Source organism: Notechis scutatus, chromosome 16, assembly GCF_049901735.1.
Source record: "Notechis scutatus isolate UNSWTSFEM ecotype Mainland chromosome 16, rNotScu1.2, whole genome shotgun sequence".
Classification (NCBI taxonomy): Eukaryota; Metazoa; Chordata; class Lepidosauria; order Squamata; family Elapidae; genus Notechis; species Notechis scutatus.
Genome location: NC_142024.1, coordinates 6,377,782 through 6,397,156, shown reverse-complemented (window position 1 = coordinate 6,397,156; position 19,375 = coordinate 6,377,782). Strand labels below are relative to the sequence as shown.

The following is a 19,375-nucleotide window of genomic DNA, read 5'->3' as shown; positions in this document are numbered from 1 at the left end:
GGTGTTCCCCTTGCCTGACCCTTTAAACTGCAGCTGCTGCTGCCCTCCCCGCCTTCTTTTGCAAAGTGGGTCGGGTCAGGTACCCAATAGCAAGTGTGCACAGCTGTTGCCCCCCCAATTTCCTCATTTGGGGCTTTGTCGGACTACCTGGGGTGACCTGAACCTCCCCCCGCCCAATCCCCAAGGCCAAAAGCATTGAGAGTGGGAACTGCCATTCCCTCAGCACTCCTTTACCTGCCCTGCGGAGGAGGGCTCCAGGCCCATGTGTGGGCTCTCCACCCTATAAGGCAAGGGTCTTGGGCCAGTTTGAAGACTTGTGGACTTCAACTCCCAGAATCCCTGAGCTAACATGGACTGGAGGTGGAATTCTGGGAGTTGAAAGTCCACAAGTCTTAAAAGCTGTCAAGTTTGATCTACAATATCTATCTTCTATCTCCATCTCTATCTACCTATCTACCCACCTAGTCTTTCTACCTATCTACACACCTAATCTACCCACCTAATCAATCAATCAATCAATCAATCAATCTACCTACCTACCTCTCTCTCTCTCTCTAATCCAAGGGTCTTCAAACTTGGCAAGTTTAAGACTTGTGGGACTTCAACTCCTAGAATTCCCGAGCTAACAAGGACTGAAAGAGGAATTCTGGGAGTTGAAGTCCACAAGTCTTAAAAGCTGTCAAGTTTGAAGACCCCCCTGCTGTAAGGGAAGCCTTGGCTCATAGGCTGCTCTGAGGGAAAAACAGCCCGAGCCCCAAGGAGTGGGAGGGGCCTCCAGGCTCCTGGGGGGCTTCTGCTTCTCCTAGAGGTCCCCTTCAAAACCCCAACTCCCACCCCAAGAAGGCCACAAGGGCAGAGGGTGGCTATCCCTAAACCAGGACTGGGCCTTTGGACTCTTTCTCCAAACCTCCAACGGGCTGTGGGGTGTTGTCCCATGGGTGCCCCGCCTGGGCACTTCCCTTGGCGTTTTGCCCACTGGCATCGGAAATGACGGAGGGCTCAGAGGCCACCCGGCTAGGGCCAGGTCCTGCTGGGCCAGGTGTCCCGAGGGGGATCTTTGAGCCTGGCGCGCTTTCTAACTGCCCTTTCTCTGGCCCTCCTGCCCACACTGGCAATTGGAGGAAAGTCCTGGGTGCCATTTGCTTAGATCTCTTTTATTAGTGGGTGGAATGCCACATTCACAGCCTGCTTGACAGCGTGCCCGGGTGCAGGACTAACTGGTTGAGGGGAGCCTCCGAGCCAAAGGGCAGCCAAAGAGGGAGGAGGCGGCCCAGGCCGCATTATCTCTTTGCCCGCACAAAGTACAAGGCGTTGGTTTTGGGATAGTACTTGACGTTCTGCTTCTTGTCCATCAAGCCGCCGAAGATGATGACTTCCCCCCGCCCCTGGACCACCGTGTGCAGGCTGGTCTCGGGGGGCCCCACCACAGAGCTGCCGTGGAACACCTTCCACTGGACCCACCCGCGCCCTTTGACCTCCTTGATGTCCAGCACGTACATCTGCATGGGCTTGCAGTTCACGCTCTGGTAGAGAGGCTTGCCTACGTTCAGCGACTGAGGCGGATGGTGGCCCAGGCGGCGAGCAATGGGTGGTAAGGCGTGCCCGTCTCCTTGGGCAGAGCCAGATCGAACTGGAGCGGGAACGGCTGCTTCGGCAGGGTTGGCGCTGCTCTGGCCGCCCGGGGACCCCGGCGAGGACACCCTGGGCGGGCTTCTGACCGCCAAAGTGGGCAGGGCCTTGGAGGAGAGCGCTTGGACCACCTCTAGGCTCCGCCGCAGCGCGTTAGGAGAGACCGCTCCCATCAGGGAGCTGGACACATGAGGCGGGGTGTGAAGGCCGTTGGTCTGATCCGGGGGGTTCCTGAGGCCTAGCGTGCCAACCGTCCTGCTGTCTGCAACCTCCAGCTGGCAAACCAGAGAAGGGGGTTTGCCCTCCCAGTTTAAGTCCACGGCGGCCAGTCGGAGGTCCTTTTGGTCGGGGAGAGAGCCCCGTCTGGGCGCCAGAGAAAGGCTCGCCTTCAGTTCGTAGCCTTCTCCGGGTGACAGCAGCTGGAGAGGGCTTTCTGGAGAGGCCCCGCCCGCGGCGGCGGGGGCGACGAGGCCAGGAGACAAGGCCTCGCTGCCGTTCAGCACCGGTGAGCTATCATCTCTGGCCGGTGACAAGCTTCCTTCCCGGGACCCGCAGGGCGTCTGCCTCTGCCCCCGAGGTCTCAGGGTGCCCCACCGGCCGTTCACGCAGGGAGCCTCGTCTGCAGTCCGAAGGGGAGACTGAGAGCGGCATTCTCGTGTCTCGGGAAGCAGGGCGGGCGGCGTGGCGCTGATGGGAGAAGGACGAGAGTTCAAGCTAGGGCTAAGCGGGGCCCTCCCGCTGGGGGCTTGGCTGAAGACGACCACGCACTGCCCCACCTGGAAGAAAAAGAAGCCGCTGGGCTAGGACGGACACAAGACCCGTTCCACGGACAGGTGGGCTCAGCCTAAGACAGGAGGTGGGGAGACAAAGGATCCCTCCGGCATTCCCCCCACTGAGCCATGCTGCTGCTCAGTACAATGTGTCCCCTGTGCAGGTGTGTGCAACCCCTTACCTGTACTGTGCATGTGTGCACCTCCCAGCTGATTTTCGGCCCGTTTGAGGCCGTTTCACCCTCCTGGGAGGTTGAGGGAAGCCTCTGCATCCTTTGGAGGCCGAAAAACGGGCCCGTTTCGGCAGTTTTGGCACTTCCGGAAGCCCTGTTTTTCGTCCTCCAAAGGCTGCAGAGGCTTCCCTCGAACCCCAGGGATGGTGAAAAAGGCCTCAAATGGGCCTCAAATCAGCGGGGAGGCGCACGCATGCGCAGTACAGGTAAATTGGGCTGGAGCTTGCGTGCCTGCACAAAATGGCTCTGCATGCCACCTGTGGCACGTTTCATAGGTTCGCCGTCACAGGCTTAGTGCATCACACTCTTGAAATCAGAGCTGTTCCGCCCATCTCATTGGTGCGGAAGATGAGATGTGGAAGAGGAAGAGGAAGAATTTCATCAGGGGGGGTCTTTTGCCCTTCCCTCCCGTTCACCTTGCAGGCCGGGTGGCACCACAGCTCAGGGGCTCCGTGGTCCTCGTTCTCCACCTTCAGGGGCTGCCATGTCCACAGACGGTCGGATCTCATATGCAGCAGCCAGGCGTCCTTGAAAAGCTGCAAATTGGGTGAGAGCTCAAACGCCCGTAAGACGGGATCCTCCTCCCCCACCTATTGCCTGGCCCTCCTCCACCGTTGTTCTCTTGGTCCCGAAAGGTTCTGCCACCTGTCGGGCCATGCTCCATCTTTCCTCCATCTGGAGAGGACGGTTTCTGCATCACCTCCCCAAGGAGAAAACCTTTGCTAGGGGCCAACTCAGACCCTGGGGGCCTGAGGAAGATGGGCATTGCCCCTGCGTTGACTGGAGCCTTTTCAAAAAGACGCCGTGCTAGACACAAAGGGAAGGGCAGAAAAGGGCCGGAACAATCCTAGCTTTGTCTACTCACCGCATTTGGACCTCCGCAGCCCCCAAGGACCAGGATGGTTTCGTCGTCTATGACAATCTATGACAACAGGGAAAAGAAAAGCCTGAAGACGTCGCCCAAAGAGATCGAAGAAGGCCCGGCTAGCCCAGGCGGCGATGCTGTCTGCTGATGGAGGAGGGAGTGCCAGGGGTATTCCTTCCCACCCGCTTTGCAAGCCGAATTAAAATCTCCCAAATTTATGGAGGGAAGACTCATCAGTTGTGTTCTGACGCAGCTCCCCAAACACGACCAACCCTCTGACGTGAACTCAAAAGATTCCTTTATTAGGAAGGCTGGCAGCCCCAGCAAAAGAGTTTCTTTCAAATGCAGGATTACGTCCTATTGTGCCACAACTATTCATCTCCGCCCCCGGCCTTTTATCCCCAGAGCTAAGGTGGGGTCTCGCTAGTAGTGGTGGCTCTTCCTTCCCCAGGACCAGCCCATAGATTTCCACTGCTCTCCTCTCCACTGCCTTCTGTGCATCAGGCACTGGACCCAGCTGTTCCTCCAGACCACCTCCAGACCTGAGGGCTGTGGACTCTCCATCTGAGGGGTGACGGACAGCCCAGGCTCCGCCTCTGTCTGTCTGTCTCTCTCTGCCAGCTCCATTCCCTCTTTCCCCCTTGGTTGCCCTGATGCTGACCCTGATCCCATGCCTCCTCTGATTCGGCTGATGGAGGGGTTGGCGGCCAACAGGCCACAACGGGTTGCCTCTTCTGGGACGATGCCATGTCTGGTGGGAAACGGTCTGCCAGGCCCTGCTCCCACCGGGACCTTCTTGGCTCTGGGAAGGTCTGTCTTTGGGCAAAATTTTGCCCCCAACGGTCTCAGTTTCCATCTCCTGCTTCTGCTCCGGCTAGGAAAAACCGTGCCAGGAGCACTTGCTCCCCTTCCTCTCAAATCTTACAGGAAAAGCCAGGGCTTTTATGTGAGAGGTGGAAGATTCGTTTCCTTGGGAGGAAAAACGGGACGTTTTCCGCCTGCCCCGTTTACGACAAGAACTGCTGGAACGCTACCTGGGATTGTCCTCCTCGTGGGTGAGGCCCAGGCCCGGAGATGTTCGGCTTGGACCAGGTCCAGTGCTCCAGATCAAGGACCCAGACGTCGCTGCTCCTGCAAGGAAGAGCGACATGGGAAGGTGCAGCGACATCCAGTTGGTGCAAAATGCAGCGGCCCGCATGGTTTTGTGCAGACCGCGGTGTGCACATCTATCACCTCTCCTGCGGGAGCCGCATTGGAGGAGAGATGCGGCTCTCCTCGACCCTGCTGGCGGTCTCTCCCCTCTTCACCACCTCTACGGGGTGGCTTAGCCCCAAAACCAGCCAGCTCGGGGCGCTCCAGCGGCGAACCCAGACAGAAACCGCGCACGATCACGGATTCCTGTCTGTCGCCGAAGCCCTTCAAACCAGAAGTCCCAAATCAATATTAATTTATTTGATTCTCTTTTGTTAGTTTTTTTTGTTTTAAATGAGGTTTTATGTTCTGTAAGCTGCCTTGAGTCGCCATGTGCGAATAGGCCGCACTATAAATTCAATAAATAAATAGCTTTTTGGAGAACGCGGAGCTTCAGAACAGGAGGAGCATTGGAGACTTACATCTGCCGCGACCCCAGAGAGCCTCCGAAGACAATCATCCGGTCCTGGATCACGCAGGAGGAGTGGCCGGCCATGGGAGGAGGGCCATGGGTGGTCACCACACAGTTCCACCTGGAGGAGGAAGAGGAGGGTTAAACGCTCAAAAAAAAAAAAAAAAAAAAGGCAGCCGTGCGCCTGCTGCTGCCCACACCTCTTTTCTCAGCAAAAACCAGGCGCCTGAAAACGGCTGAAATGCTCGTACCAATTTTTGGAAGGCGAGTAGGTGTGTATTTCGTCAAAGAACCTCTCCGGCTGGTGCAGGGGGTAAGGGCTCGGCCGCGTCCAGCCTCCGAACAGCACCAGCAGGTCCTTATACACAACAAGGGTCGCTCCGGCTTTCGGTGACGGGTAGGAACCTGCAAGAGGAGAGGGGTTTTTTTTAGGCGATGTCCCCAAAGGGGTTCCAGGTGGTTGAGCCTTATGGTTGAGGCTGCAGTGAAACACTTTTGGGCAGTGCCATTTTGGGGCAGAGCCGTTTCCTCCCTCAGAACGTCCTCGCCAACTGACTTGTGATAAACTGTCCGCCAAACGATTTGAACCAGGCCACTGTTTGCCACAGTCCGTAGTTTTGTCTTCAAAGGAAAACTTTACTGGAGGCAGGTGTCCAATTCTGACTTGGGAGGCAGATAGGTGAGCGGAGTGCTTTGGGCTGCAATGTTCAAAGCTAGTTATTATCATCATCATCATCCTCTTTTAACGACCCCATAATCCCTTGAGGGATGGAGTCTGGGCAACTGAACAGAGCTGAGTGTTTACTGGCCGGATGCCCTTCCTGTCACCAATGTGGACTTTTTTCTTTTCAGCAAATATATTCTGTGTGTCCAGAGAGAGATATCTGCCCTCTAACCATTTGTCTGAAGTGGTATAGGGTTTCCTGCCTAGGCAGGGGGTTGGACTAGAAGACCTCCAAGATCCCTTCCAATTATTCTATTCTATTCTATCCTACCCTATCTCTATTCTATTCTAGCCTATTCTATATTCTATTCTATTCTATTCTATTCTAACCTATCTCTATTCTACTCTACTCTACTCTACTCTACTCTACTCCAATTTCTTTTCTATTCTATTCTATTCTATTCTATTCTATTCTATTCTATTCTATTCTCCTTTCCTCTTCCCTCCTTCTCTTCTGTTCTCTTCTACTCTACCTGGGATTGAACTCACAGCCTTCTGATTGTGAGGCGAGAGCTCCGCTCCTAGGCTACTGCACCACTCCATGTTCAAAGCTACTTATCCTCTTTCCAAATTTCAGGGGTACCACTGGACGGTGCTCCTGGCAAGGGAAGCAGAGCCGCCCACTGAGCAGGGCAGAGTGTCCAGAGCCAAAGGAACTGGGGCCTCTGTCTGCCTTCAATCCTGTCTCTGAGACACTGAAGGGGCCCGATTCCAAAGAAAGCAAGCCAGGGGCCAGGAATACACCGAGGCCAGACAGCTCTGTTCCCTCTTGAGAAAAACAGGGGTGGGGGTACTCCGTTGCCCCTTCCAAAAAAGCAGCACGACAAAGGTACGTTGGGGGGAGGGGGGGGCTGACCTCGCTCCTTGGGAGCTATTGACCCCAGGGATCCTAATTGGGGAGGGGGCTATTTATGGCCCGGGGACCGATCAAACGAACCATCCCAGACCTTTCTAAAAGAGGTAGCTAAAGTTAAGAGCCCTGGAGAACCCAGTGGGGGGGGCTCTTGGCTGGCAATTCCCCGGAGAAAAGCAACCGAATTCCGCAAGAGGCGAGGATGAGGCAAGCGGAAGGAAGGCCTGGCCCAAAATAGCCCCCCCTTTGCCTGCTGGGATGCTATGAAAACTACCCAAACAGCAGGGGAGCACGAGGGCCCTACCAGTGATCCAGGGGAAAATGGGGGGGAGGGGGGGGTGCTGAGGGCCCTCCAAGGTCCACCAGAAAGGCCGGCTACTGGTTCCCTTTCCTAGCAGTTCTGAGGTGTGTCCTGGAACGGGCTGAATTTCCAGGAGCCTCTTAAGAAACGTCTTGCTTTCTTTTTCCCCGGAAGTCTGCCAGTCCTGGGGAATTCAGCTCCCACGGTCATTTAATCACGTCAGCTCCGGAAACCTATAATTGCTGCTCTCGCTAAGCAGTTTATAGGGCTTTTCTCTTTCAAAAGGGGAAGTGTGAGAAAGGCCCAATTTAGCTCTAAGAAAGTTTTGCCAGGAGTTTGGGAATTGAGGAGGGGAAATAATAAAAATGGCACGGCTGCAAATAAAGGCATTTTTTAAAAAAAATCTTTTGGACTCAAAAAACTTTCTAACTAAGGCGCGAGAGAATGGTAGAATCTCCTTACTCTGAAAAAGATCTTTAAAAAAAAAAAACTAGGCTTCAGGGATTGGGCCTCCCTAAAGAGATGGATGTTGTCCCCAGTCTCAAACCTCAAAATAGGTTTAATTTAATATTTAATTATCCATGTATTAACGGCAGCTAGAACTGTATTGGCACAAAATTGGAAAAGTGAAGAGATTCCCACCGAAGAGAATGTTATTAGGAAAATATTAGAATGTGCAGAAATGAATAGATTAATGCTAGCAATTAAGGAGAAAGAACAAACTGAATATTATATGACATGGGAATTCTTTTATCAATGGCTAGAGGAGAAAAATTTAATCAGAGTTGGAAGGGGCCTTGTAGGTCATCTAGTCCAATCCCCTGCCCAAGCGGGAGCCCCTACCCCATTTCTCCTTGAAAGTCTCAAGTGCTGACCCTCCTTCTGTATCCCCCAAAAAGTGTTCCTGCAGGAAACCCCCTCCTTTGAAGGCAGTTAGAAATGCGGTTGCCTTGCGAGAATGCAGAGATTAGTGAAATATAGAAAGTATGCTTAAGATAGAGATGTAAATAATATGACGACTGTTACTGAAATGATTATTAACACTCTCACTATATTCTTACCGAAAGATATGTTAAAAGGGAAAAATGAATAGGTTTGTTATATACAAAATCACAATTATAAGATTAGAAAATCAATATTAATGCAATGTATACTGTAGTAAATTCTTATTGCACAGAGATATTTGTAGCCAGGCGACACACTGTTTAATGGAAGATGGAATGTTTACATTTAAAAAAATCAGAGAGTGAGTGAGTGAGTGTGTGTGTGTGTGTGTGTGTGTGTGTGAGAGAGAGAGAGAGAGAGAGAGAGAAGCCTGAGCACCTAGCCAAAATGTATTTTGTATCGACACGCTTGAGGTTTGAATGGCGGGGGGGGGGAGGCTTTTGTTTACGACAAAGGGATTGTTCCTCGTGGTGTGAACCAGAGGATTGTGAGAACCTGCTGATTTCCCACACTCTTTTCTGGCTGGTGGCTCTAACCAGCAGAGACATGCCTGATCAGCTTGATCACATACCTGTCCCAGGGAACGCCCAGGGAGCCCTTGGCCTGGAGGAGAGGGTGAGAACAGGCAGGCAAGGCCGCCAGAGAGCTACCCGCCCCTCCCCTCCTGGAGGCGAAGCGGGAGCTGCCAACCGCTTCTCACCAGAGTCATCCCTCTGGAATTGGCCGATTGGAGCCACCTGAGGGACTTGGATGCCCTCAAGGAGGCCACCCGCAAGGGATTTGGTGTCCCTTCCCACCTGGCTCTTCTTTGCAAGGGGAAACCTCTTTTCCCCTTGGCTCCCCAACAATACGGTCTCCGCTCCCAATAGCTAGAGAGCTGTGAAGGAGAACAGGGTATTGGGGACACCCAAACAAAAGGCAGAGTGTCAGGAGCCCTTTCCCCTCTCCTTTTCTGTTGGCAACTCTAAAAAGACCATAGAAATATTTTGTCCTGCCCCTGGTGGAGAGGAGGAACAGCCGACAGGGAGTGGAAGTGTGGCTCCGGAGGTTGTGGAGGAGGCTGGGGAAGGGCAGAGGCCTGCTGGGCAGACAGAGGAGGACCCAGGCCCATCCTCTCTCCATCCTAGGGCACGCAGGTAGGAACGCAGAAGGCAACAACTTGGCTTATGAGAGAGGCAGTGGCCATGATCCCCTACATGGACTGCAGCTGTGACAACTGAATACGAGTTTGGACCTGCGTACTGGCGAACGCTGGAAACAAAGCATGTAAATATCTCTAGTTGATCGTTCCTCTCTGAGTTAGGCGTCCTTCCCAGTATGTATTATCTGTGGACATCCTCCAGCCCTTAGCTTGACTGGTTTGTGTTGCTTTTTTCCTTCTTCGTGTAACTGTTTGTGTGGGAGTTTTTTTGGTCTTCCGTCAAAGGTATTCAGAGCTTGGAGGCAAAGTGAAGGAATAAAAGGGGCTTCCCCTGTTTTCTGTGACTGTGTTTGTTTTGTATCCCACCCTGGGTCATCACAGATTTTATGAGTTGACACAGAATGGAGGAAATCAAACAAGGCTGGAGCCCCTGAGTCAGGCCTGCCTCCACCTGGCTGCAGGTGTCCAAGTTTCTCCCAGCATGAAGGAAGCCAGTAGGTCCCCTCCCCACTGCTGCTCTGCGGTGGGCACTGGGCTCCCAGCAGCTTCCCTAGAAGCCCTCCTGGGGGCAGCTGCTGCAACCACCCAAGACATGCCCCTCACCTGAGGCCAAGGGCCGGATCCATTCCTTGCTGTTCAGGTCAAGTCTCCAGAGGTCGTTAAAAGCTGCGTTGCAACTGCTCTGGGTGCAGCCCCCAAAGACGTACATGGACTGATTGGCATCGTAGTAACAAGCACCTACAAAGCAGCAGAGCAAAAACAGGCCGGCTTTAGAGCTTCTTCCCCGCAACAACACTCCCCCATCTCCCAGGAAAGCCACAATTTCCCTCTCCCTGAAAACCCACAAGGTGCACTCTACCCCACTGTGTATTATTTAATGACCCCCTCCTGTCCTGAATACCATCCATCCACCCCCATCCTGAAGGATCAGTGAGGATTATGAGTGGTCAGAAGGCAGTATTGCAGGCTAATTCTGCAGTCGGCAGTTCGATCCTAATCGGCTTAAGGTTGACTCAGCCTTCCGTCCTTCCAAGGTTGGTAAAATGAGGACCCAGATTGTTTGGGGACAAGAGGCTGACTCTGTCAACCGCTTAGAGAGGGCTGTGAAGCACTGTGAAGCGGTATGTAAGTCTAAGTGCTATTGCTATCTAAGCCGCGGTTTAGCAGGGATTAGAATGAAATCTAGCAGGCTAACTCTGCCCACTGCCAGCAGTTCGATTCTCACCGGCTGAAGGTTGACTCAGCCTTCCATCCTTCTGAGGTCGGTAAAACGAGGACCCAGATTGTTGGGGGCAAGAGGCTGACTCTGTCACCCGCTTAGGGAGGGCTGTAAAGCACTGTGAAGCGGTAGAGGTGTTTAAGTTGCTATTGCTGTTGCTATTGTTTAATCTCCTTTGAAATGGAGGAGTCCAGACAGATTTTATGGTTGTCCCTAACTGACCCTATTCCCGTTGCGATTGCCTGGTTTGAAAAAAAAAAAGTGCTATTTTACATAGCTACCCAATCTTGGCCTTCCTCTCACCAGAACTCGCCTGGATGGAAATGGGAGAAGTATAAACACTTGGAAATAAAAAAGACCACCTTGCTTCCTCTAACAGCCTTGAACTGACCCTTCCTCTTTTTTTCCCCTAGGACCGGTGTTCAAGCGGCAAGAGATCTGACTCCGTAGAGGCAGCTCCAGAAGCGGCTTCTCCTAGAAACCTTCCGCTTCCCAGCTAAGCGAGGGGCCTCTCCTCTCCTCAGGTGCTGCAGCCTTCCCCCGCAGTCTGTGCCCCCCATCCAGCTTCTCCGGGAAAGGGACGAGCGTGGCCTTTCCCCACGGGGCACCTTGGGGCCAGTGAGTACTCACTGTGCGAGAAGCGCTGAGTGATGGGAGTCCCGGGATAGGGGTAGGTGCGGCTCTCCCACTGAATGTTCCCTTCCTGGACGGACCTGATGAAGCCGTGGTAACACTGGTGGGCGACACCTGGAAGGAGGGGAAGAGAGCAGCGAGAGAGTTGGGACTGGGGACGGATCTCGGGGCAGCAAAGGGAGAAAGGCCGAGATTTACGGGGTCTCCGCTTTTTTGAGAGGGAGGCAGCGTAACACAGGAGGCCAACACACCCTCTGTGTTCTCATGCCCGGAGACTAGTAGTAGTCGTAGAAGCCGGCACCTCACAGGAAGTCCTCGAGCTCAGAGAAAAGCCCAAGAGTTGCGGAGTCTTGCTTGTTACCAATCCTCATCCTCATCGTCCTCTTTTAACAATCCCATAATCCCTTGCAGGGTGGAATCTGGGCAATTGAACGGAGCTGAGTGTTTACTGGCCAGATACCTTTCCTGTTGCCAGTGCAGAGTTTTTTGTTCATCAGATATATTCTCAGCGTGCCCAGAGAGACAGAAAGAAATACCTGCCTCTACCTAGGATTGAACTCGCAACCTCCTGATTGGGAGGCGAGACCTCCGCCTCTAGTCAGTCTTGTTTGCTACCAATATAAAAGGAGAATATTTTTAGCTCAGGGATGAAATAAGGGGTGCTTTCTGGGCTATTTTGCAGATGTTTCATGACCCAAACTAGGTAATATCAGTGCTAGTGCTAGTCTTGCTTGCTTTTACTGCAGGCGGCCTTACAGCCACCGGAGGGGCTTGGAGGGGCTCTCTGACCTGAGGTTTAAAGGGTCATTCTTCATCATTTATCTCCTCCTCCTCCTCCGAGAGATCAGAGTGGCCCCCAAACAGCCACCCCGTCTTATGGCAGAGAGAAAGCGACTGGCCCAGGTGTGTCCCCCAACTCCTCCCTCCCACGTGACGCTTGCACGGGTCGCCTTTCCACCTGGGCATCTCTCCTCCAAGTGCAGCCCCTTAACCACACCACTCTCTTCTTCTTCCAGCGTTTTGTTAAAAGTGCTGAAAGCAACTGACCCCCACTATATATCACTACTCTGAAGAACAAGACAAGATTCTACTTCTGGGGATTGACATGAAAACTAACACATTGAAATACTGAATAACCAAATAACGAAGGGTTACAAGTGGAACAAGCAAACCATGGAAGATTTCAATTTCACATAAATGTGTGTATTATTAGAATTATATAAGCTCGCTAATTGCAATAAATATGATAATATTTTATTTGTATTAAAAAGGTACGACACAGTCATTGGCATAAAAGTGACACATTGCAATACTGAATAACTCAATAATGAAAGATTACAATTTAACAAAAATAGGTGCGTTTATCCCTAGAATTATATAAGCTTGTTAAGTGAAACAAATGCAATTAACACTATTTTATTTGCATCAAAATGTACGACACTCAGGTGCTACGCTGCTCCCGCTGTCAACTTTGGAAGCCATATTAGTACCAGCAGCTGCCACGCTGCCACATTCCTGTGCTTGGGAAAGTAGGAAGGAGGGGTGGGATTTTTAGAGTGTTGGTAGTTAGACGTAATAGCATTCTTCTTTTCGGTCAAGGTCATGTTATTCCTGCACCTGGAGGAGGAGTGGTTGAAGGGACGTCCCAAGTTGGGACAGATGGTGATTGGACCATGGGATGGGCTGATGATGAGTGCAAGGGTTGGGTTTTGACTTTTGAATTACCTAAGGGAAAACCCGGAACTCTCAGGTTCGGATTTTCCCAGATGTGCCAATATAATAAAAGATGTGCCAACTCTAATAAAAGGAAACTTTGAGAAAATGCCTGTCTCGGAGTTTTTAATTGGAGTTGGATTTTCTGGAACCCTGGCACCCGCGTTGGTATGTTTGTAAAAAATAAAAAAATTACCTAAATAATAAAAAATAATAATAAATTGAATTTACAAAAAAAAAGCGGGGGAAACAAATATCAAGAGGGTTCCCTGCCTCTGATTAGAACAGGCCTCTGGACTAGCCAACAGTTCATAGTATCACATACATACAGACATAGAGATACATAGAGATATCTCGCCTCGTGGGCTTTAGGTCAGGACTTGCAATGGCAAGCAAACATAACTCCAGAGGGCAATCCAAGCCATCTTCTCGATCTCAGAGCAAGTCAAAACATCCCAGGGAGAATTCTAAAGCTGAGGAAAAGGATGCAAAGAGACGCCAGAAGGCGTTGGACAAGCGTATTTAAAAAATGCATGAGAGAGGCTGAACAGAAGCCTCAGTCCTCTTCTCCAGCCAATAAAAAAATAGATAGATTAAAAAATAGAGGGGTGGGGGGGGGTAGGGAGAATAAGACAGCTTCTACTTCTACACCAACGCAACTGCCTGCTTGCCCGGGTTCCCATCGCTGCCTTTTTTGCTGATCTTTCTTCCAACCTGTTTGGGCCTAGGAAAGCACCTGGAGGAGGAAGAAGAAGAAGAAAAAGAAAAGAAAAGAAACACCCTTTCCTGTACCTTTGATGAGTCGATACCACTGCTTGCAAACGAGGGCGGCCGTTTTGTGCTCCTGATACGGGGAGAGGAAGGACAAGATGTACTCCAGCACCTCTTCCGGCAACTCCTGCATGGATCGGTGAGGCCGAGCCCCTTCCTCTTCCTCCTCCTCCTCCTCTGGGCGAGCAGCAGCACACACTCCCTCCTCCTGGTCCATGGTCCCTTCCGCCACGGTGTCCTCGGAATCCACAGCCATGAAGCTGTCGTCGTCGCTCTCTGAGTTAGCCATGGCATTCCAGTCCCCTGCTTCCCCAAAAAAAGTAGGGGGGGAGGGAAAAGGCTATGGGTTACTGGCGGAGGGGTGGGGGGATACCTTATCTTAGAGGCCCATGCCAAGATGTTGAGCTGGGCAACTCAGGAACCCCTAGAAAATGGGCTTAGGATGGTGCAAATATTTTCACAATTCCTGGAAAAATAAAGATATAAAGCAGGGGTCCCCAAACTTGGCAACTTTAAGACTTGTGGGTTTCAACACCCCGAATTCTCCAGCCAGCTAGAATTCTGGGAGTTGAAGTCCACAAGTCTTAAAGTTGCCAAGTTTGGAGACCTCTGATATAAAGAGACAGTCAAGAAAATACTAGATGGTGCAGGAAATGGATAGATTGGACATTGAAAATTAGACAGAAAGAAGATGTGGGCTATTATCAAATGTGGAATAGTTGGGGGAGAAGGGAGGTGGAGATTAAGAATGTAAGTTGGTCTTGTTGAGCACATTAAATACCCAAGCCAACACTATGTTTATTCAGCACTAAGAAATGTATTTACCGTATTTTCCGGACTATAAGCCACTACTTTTTTCCCACGCTTTGAACCCTGTGGCTTGTACAACAATGCAGCTTATCTATAGATTTTTCTTCGCTAACTGCCATCAGGGGGGGTGCATAAATGTGACAGACGCAAGAGGTCAATGCAAAGACAACAACGCTACCGGCAGTTTTTGGCGCACTCGACGCAAGCAGCACGACACGCACGAACACAAAATATTTGTCACACCCTCATCATGGAAAGTACACAAAGAAAAGCATATGATGCAGCTTTTAAGGTGAAAGCAATCGATCTGTCTATCCAGGAAGGAAATAGAGCTGCTGCACGTAAGCTTGGCGTTAATGAATCAATGGTGAGACTTTGGAGACGTCTGGCCGCATGCGAAGAGCATTCTTCTCTTTCTGTGTAAATATCTCATTTCACAACGTATATATCTGCGGTTTATAGTCTGGTGCAGCTAATATATGTAAAGATATTTTTTTCTTTTAAAATTTAGTGGGTGCGGCTTATATTCAGATACGCTCTATAGTCCGGAAAAGACGGTACTAGAAAATCAATAAAAAGGAGAGAGAGAGAAAAAAGAAAATGGGCTCATGAGGCAGTCATATTGGTTTTGTGCAGACTCGGGTGTGCACATCTGTCACCTCTTCTGCAGGAGCTGCATTGGTGGCCGATTTGCTTCCGGGTGCAATTCAAGGTGCTGGTTGTCACCTTTAAAGCCCTTCATGGCTTGGGACCAGGTGATCTCAGGGAACATCTGTTGCCGGTCACATCTACCCGACCCATTAAAGTGGGGAGGTAGGGAATGTTGCAGGTCCCACTCCCGAGAGAGATACACCTGGTGGGACCCCGAAGAAGGGCCTCCTCCGTGGTGGCTCCCTCTCTCTGGAATATCATTTCCCAGAGATTAGACTGGCCCCCTGTCTAATACTCTTCTCCAGAAGGCACTGGAGACCTGGTTTTGCCAATGGGCCTGGGGAACCCGGAGAGGGATGGAGCCCATCAAATGGCTCGTGTGATCTGCGGTCGTCGGGGCGAGGGTTGGGAGTTGGTTTTTTTATTTTTTGTTTTCCCAAATTTTGTCCTGTTGTCCTTTACTAATTTATTTGATTCTTTTTTGTTAGTTTTTGTTTTTTTTATTTTTTGTTTTAAATATGGTTTGACATTGTGTAAGCCGCCTCGAGTCGCCATGGGCAAATAGGCGGCAATATAAATTAAATAAATATACAAACAAACCAACAAACCGAGTCCCCTGCCCAGCATTTTCATTCCTTTTCCTGGGTGTGTGTGAGAGAAAGGGAGGGGACATCGCCCTCCCTCGACAGACATCCCTGCACACTGCCCAGAACCCTCCCAATGCACAGGAGCATCTGGGCAACTAGGGAGCAACTGGGATGGGGGCTGCTCTGTTGACATCCGGCCCTCCTGGAAATAAGCAGGACTTTTTTCTGCAGAAGTTGTGGGAGCTTCATCCCAGTAAACTTTTAAGAAGAGACTGGGCTGCCCTCTGTCAGGAATGGTATATAGGGTTTCCTGCTTGACAGGGGGTTGGACTAGAAGACCTCCAAGGTCCCTTCCGACTCAACTCTATTCCCCTGCTTCCCTTCTCCTCACAAATGGACTTGCATCATCTGGGAGCCTTCCTTTCACCACAGGAAGCCAACCCTCCAAATATCAACTCTGGCCCACTAGCTGGGGGGGCAGGGAAGGGTTAGGGAAGCATTGTAGGGTCCTGCAAGGATCTTCCATATTAGAAGCTGAAGGCCAAACATGGAAGAAGGGTCAAGGGGTTCTAAGTCTCCCTATCCTTTCCCTCACTTCCTCTGGGAAAAAGGAGCAATCTTCAGAAGGGTTTCTTGCCAGCCGCAGCTGTTTACTAATTACATCCTCCCCGATTGTTCAGATCCCCGAGTAACACTTCCTTCAGGAAAAGATCAAAGGGGCAACAGTACCACTCACCTCCCCACCCCACAAAGGATCAAGGAAGATGCCCGTCGCTCCCTCCCCCCCTGAGAATCTCCCACATGTTGTGCAAGTGAATTTACGACACTGCTTATGGGGGGGGGGGGGATATGGAATGCTGCCCATCAGAAAGATCCATCCGGGAATTTTCTCACAGACCGCTGACGAACCTTTTGCACGGTTTCTGGGATGGCTTGGATGGAAGAGTGGGAAAAAGGGAATCAAAAGAGGATGCAAGGAACGAAGCAATCCCACGGATTCTCCCTCTGCTCCTCTACAAGAGGAAGACATTGTCTTGGCTTCTGAACGTAGCCTTTTTTTTAGCTTTTGAATGTTGAATCCTGTATTCTAATATTTGAGGGGCTGCCACAAAGAAGAGGGAGGGTCAAGCTGTTCTCCAAAGGACCAGAGGGCAGGACAAGAAGCAACAGATAGAAACTGATAAAGAGAGAGAAGCAACCTTGAATTGAGGAGAAACTTCTTCCTAACAGTGAGGACAATTAACCAGTGGAACAGTTTGCCACTGGAAATTGTGGGTGCTCCATCACTGGAGGTTTTGAAGAAGAGGCTGGACAGTCACTTGTCTGAGGTGCTACAGGATCTCCTGCTTGAGCAGAAGGCTGGACTAAAAGACCTCTAAAGTGCCTTCCAGTTTCTATTCTGATTCTATCTCTGGCTTCTTACCGAACAGGCTCTGCAAACAGTGATGTCCTGGCCCTTCGTTGGAGGGAAGGGGCTTCTTATCCGCTCTGTGCTACAGGCAGTGTCATTTACGTTTCAGAGCTGGGTCCTCCATCAGCAGGAAGTAGGGGATATAAATGCAAATTATTGAAGCTTAATTGGAACAGGGGGGGGGGAGTGTGCAAAAGATGAGACCAAAGTGGAGCCAGTTGTCCGGCCATCTCCGAAAGGAGCCAGAAGAGCTTCCCTGCCTTAGCTCTGCACGTGATGGGAGGGGACCCCCTTTTCTTTCAAGCTTCAGGGTCAGAAAACATCGGGCATCAGACATGACACAGAACAGAAAAGAGAAAAATAGCTCCCTTAATTGCCAGATTGAGCCAATGTTTCCAATAGCTTAATGGGGAATGAATCTGAAGGCCTGAAAACTTTCCGTTGCAAGACGACAAAAGCAACGACAGGTTTATACTTTCTACAGGTCTTCCCTTCTCCTGCATTGCTCCCCAAGGCTCAGATCAGCCAGGATTCCCCCAAGGCAGCAAGCTCACACACAGGCAGGGGTCGGATGCTGCTGGTTCTACCCAGTTCTAAAGAACCAGTAGCTCTGAAGAGCAGCAGACACAGAACCAGCCCACCTACCCGGGCTCTTACCTGTCCTTTATTTCCTGCTTTTGCAACCTCAGGATTTTCTAACGCTGCCCACCTGCGGGCAGCGCTTTTCAGCTGTCCAGGAGGCACAGCCTAAGGTTATTTTACACGTGCGAACACCGTGTGTCAGGTGCGCCTGCGCGCAAAACGTAATCCCTGAACCAGTAGTAACGCCGGTTGAATCCCACCCCCGCACACATGTTGTTCAACTGTCCCAGACAACAATCCTAAGTTGCATTAACAGAGGGGTTCAATCAAGATCGCATGAGGTACTAGCACCGCTCTTACAAAGCCTTAAGTAAGACCTCACCTAGAATACTGCACCCAGTTTTGGTCACCACACCATAAAAAAAAAAAGAGATGTTGAGACTCTGGAAAGAGTGCAGAGAAGAGCATCCAGGATGATTAGGGGACTGGAGGCTGAAATATATGATGAATGGTTGCAGGAATTGGGTCTGGCTAATCTAAAGAAAAGAAGAATTAGGGATGACATGATAGCAATATTGCAGTATTTGAGGGGCTGCCACAAAGAAGAGGGGGGTCAGATGATTCTCCAAAGCACCCGAAGGTAAGAGAAGAAACAATGGATGGAAACTGACCAAGGAAAAGAAGCAACCTGGAATTACAGAGAAACTTCCTAACAGCGAAGACAATTAACCAGTAGAACTGCTTGCCACCAGAAGTGCTGGGTGCTCCCGTCACTGGAGGCTTTTAAGAAGAGACTGGAGAACCATTTGTCTGAAATGGCATAAGGCTTCCTACTAGAGCAGGGGGCTGGACTAGAAGACCTCCAAGGCCCCCACTTGCAGCTCTATTCGGATTGACTGATTGACAGTGAGGACAATTAAGCGGGGCAACTTCCCCCCTTCAGAAGTTGTGGATGCTTCAACACCGGAGGCTTTTAAGAGACGGGACATGGGGTCTCTCCTACTCGAGCAGGGGGCTGGACTAGAAGACCTCCAAGGCCCCTTCCAGCTTCTATCCTGGGTTGATTCAGCGAAGTTGATTCCCCACCCAGGGGAAAAGCCCGGCCGAGCCCCCTCCCTTTTAAATCCAGCCGGCTGACGTTGAACACCCTCCCCCCTTTATAATGGATCCAACGAAGGCCGGGACCGGTCCAACGGAGGCGGAGAGGGCGGTTTGGCTTCCCTCCTCCAGCCTTTCAGCGGTCTCTGCGCCATCGGCTTCCCGGCAGCCTTGCAGCCGCTGTTGATCGGGGAGAGAGGCGGCATCCGGGCATCCCCACCCCCGCCCCGGCCTCGCAACGGCAGCCCAGGGCCGAAGGAGAAAGGCCGTCCCCAGGCCAGGAGACCCGCCACGGTCCCCGGGGAGCCGAGAGGCCGCGTTTGGCCGGCCGGGCAGGGCACGTGGATTCCTCACCACCACCTCCTTCTCCTCACCCGGGTCGGAGGAGGCGAGCGCTCCCGAGGGTGCGAAGGGCGCCTCGGAAGAAGAAGGGGGCCGCGCGCGCGTTCGCTGGGAAATGAGGAAAACCCGAGGCCCGCCGCCGCCGCCGCCTCACCTCAGGTCGCCCCGCCGGCTTCACAGCGCTTCTTGCCTCTTGAGCGGGCGCCCGCAGGCCCGCGGCGGCCGACTTCGCGCAGAGCTTGGACCTTCCCGGCCGCCGTGGCAAACGCCGACGCCATCTTGCAGCTGTCCCAACCGGGAAGGGGGAAGAAGGGCGCGGGTCAAGGCGGGGCGGCTTGAGGTGAGGCGCATGCGCGCGTGGGCAGAGCCGGGCGAGGCTCCGCCTGGCGGGCGTGAGGCGCATGCGCTTTGGCCAGCCCCAGAAGGTCAAAGTGGGGAAGAGGGGAAGATGGCGCCATGATAGGCGTGGCGGAAGGAGAAAGGTCCGGGGTCGC

At 51.9% G+C, this 19,375-nt stretch overlaps 1 protein-coding gene across 3 annotated transcripts; it reads right to left on the bottom strand.

The window, feature by feature from the left end:
* Positions 1–1,133: 1,133 nt before the first annotated feature.
* On the bottom strand, positions 1,134–19,183 carry FBXO42 (F-box protein 42). 3 transcript variants are annotated; one of them, XM_087944844.1, is made up of 10 exons: positions 18,914–19,183; positions 13,422–13,703; positions 10,914–11,030; positions 9,668–9,802; positions 5,352–5,505; positions 5,111–5,221; positions 4,532–4,628; positions 3,498–3,554; positions 3,049–3,168; positions 1,134–2,405 (listed from the first exon to the last, which is right to left on the bottom strand). In XM_087944844.1, exons 2-10 carry the CDS (start codon positions 13,687–13,689, stop codon positions 1,281–1,283), a joined length of 2,184 nt encoding a protein of 727 aa, XP_087800970.1. In that variant the 5' UTR covers positions 13,690–13,703; positions 18,914–19,183; the 3' UTR covers positions 1,134–1,280. The 3 variants fall into 3 exon arrangements, with proteins under 3 accessions (XP_087800970.1, XP_026540233.1, XP_026540232.1); XM_026684448.2 differs by having other exon boundaries at positions 13,422–13,706; positions 19,036–19,183; XM_026684447.2 differs by having other exon boundaries at positions 19,036–19,183.
* Between the last annotated feature and the right edge of the window lie 192 nt (positions 19,184–19,375).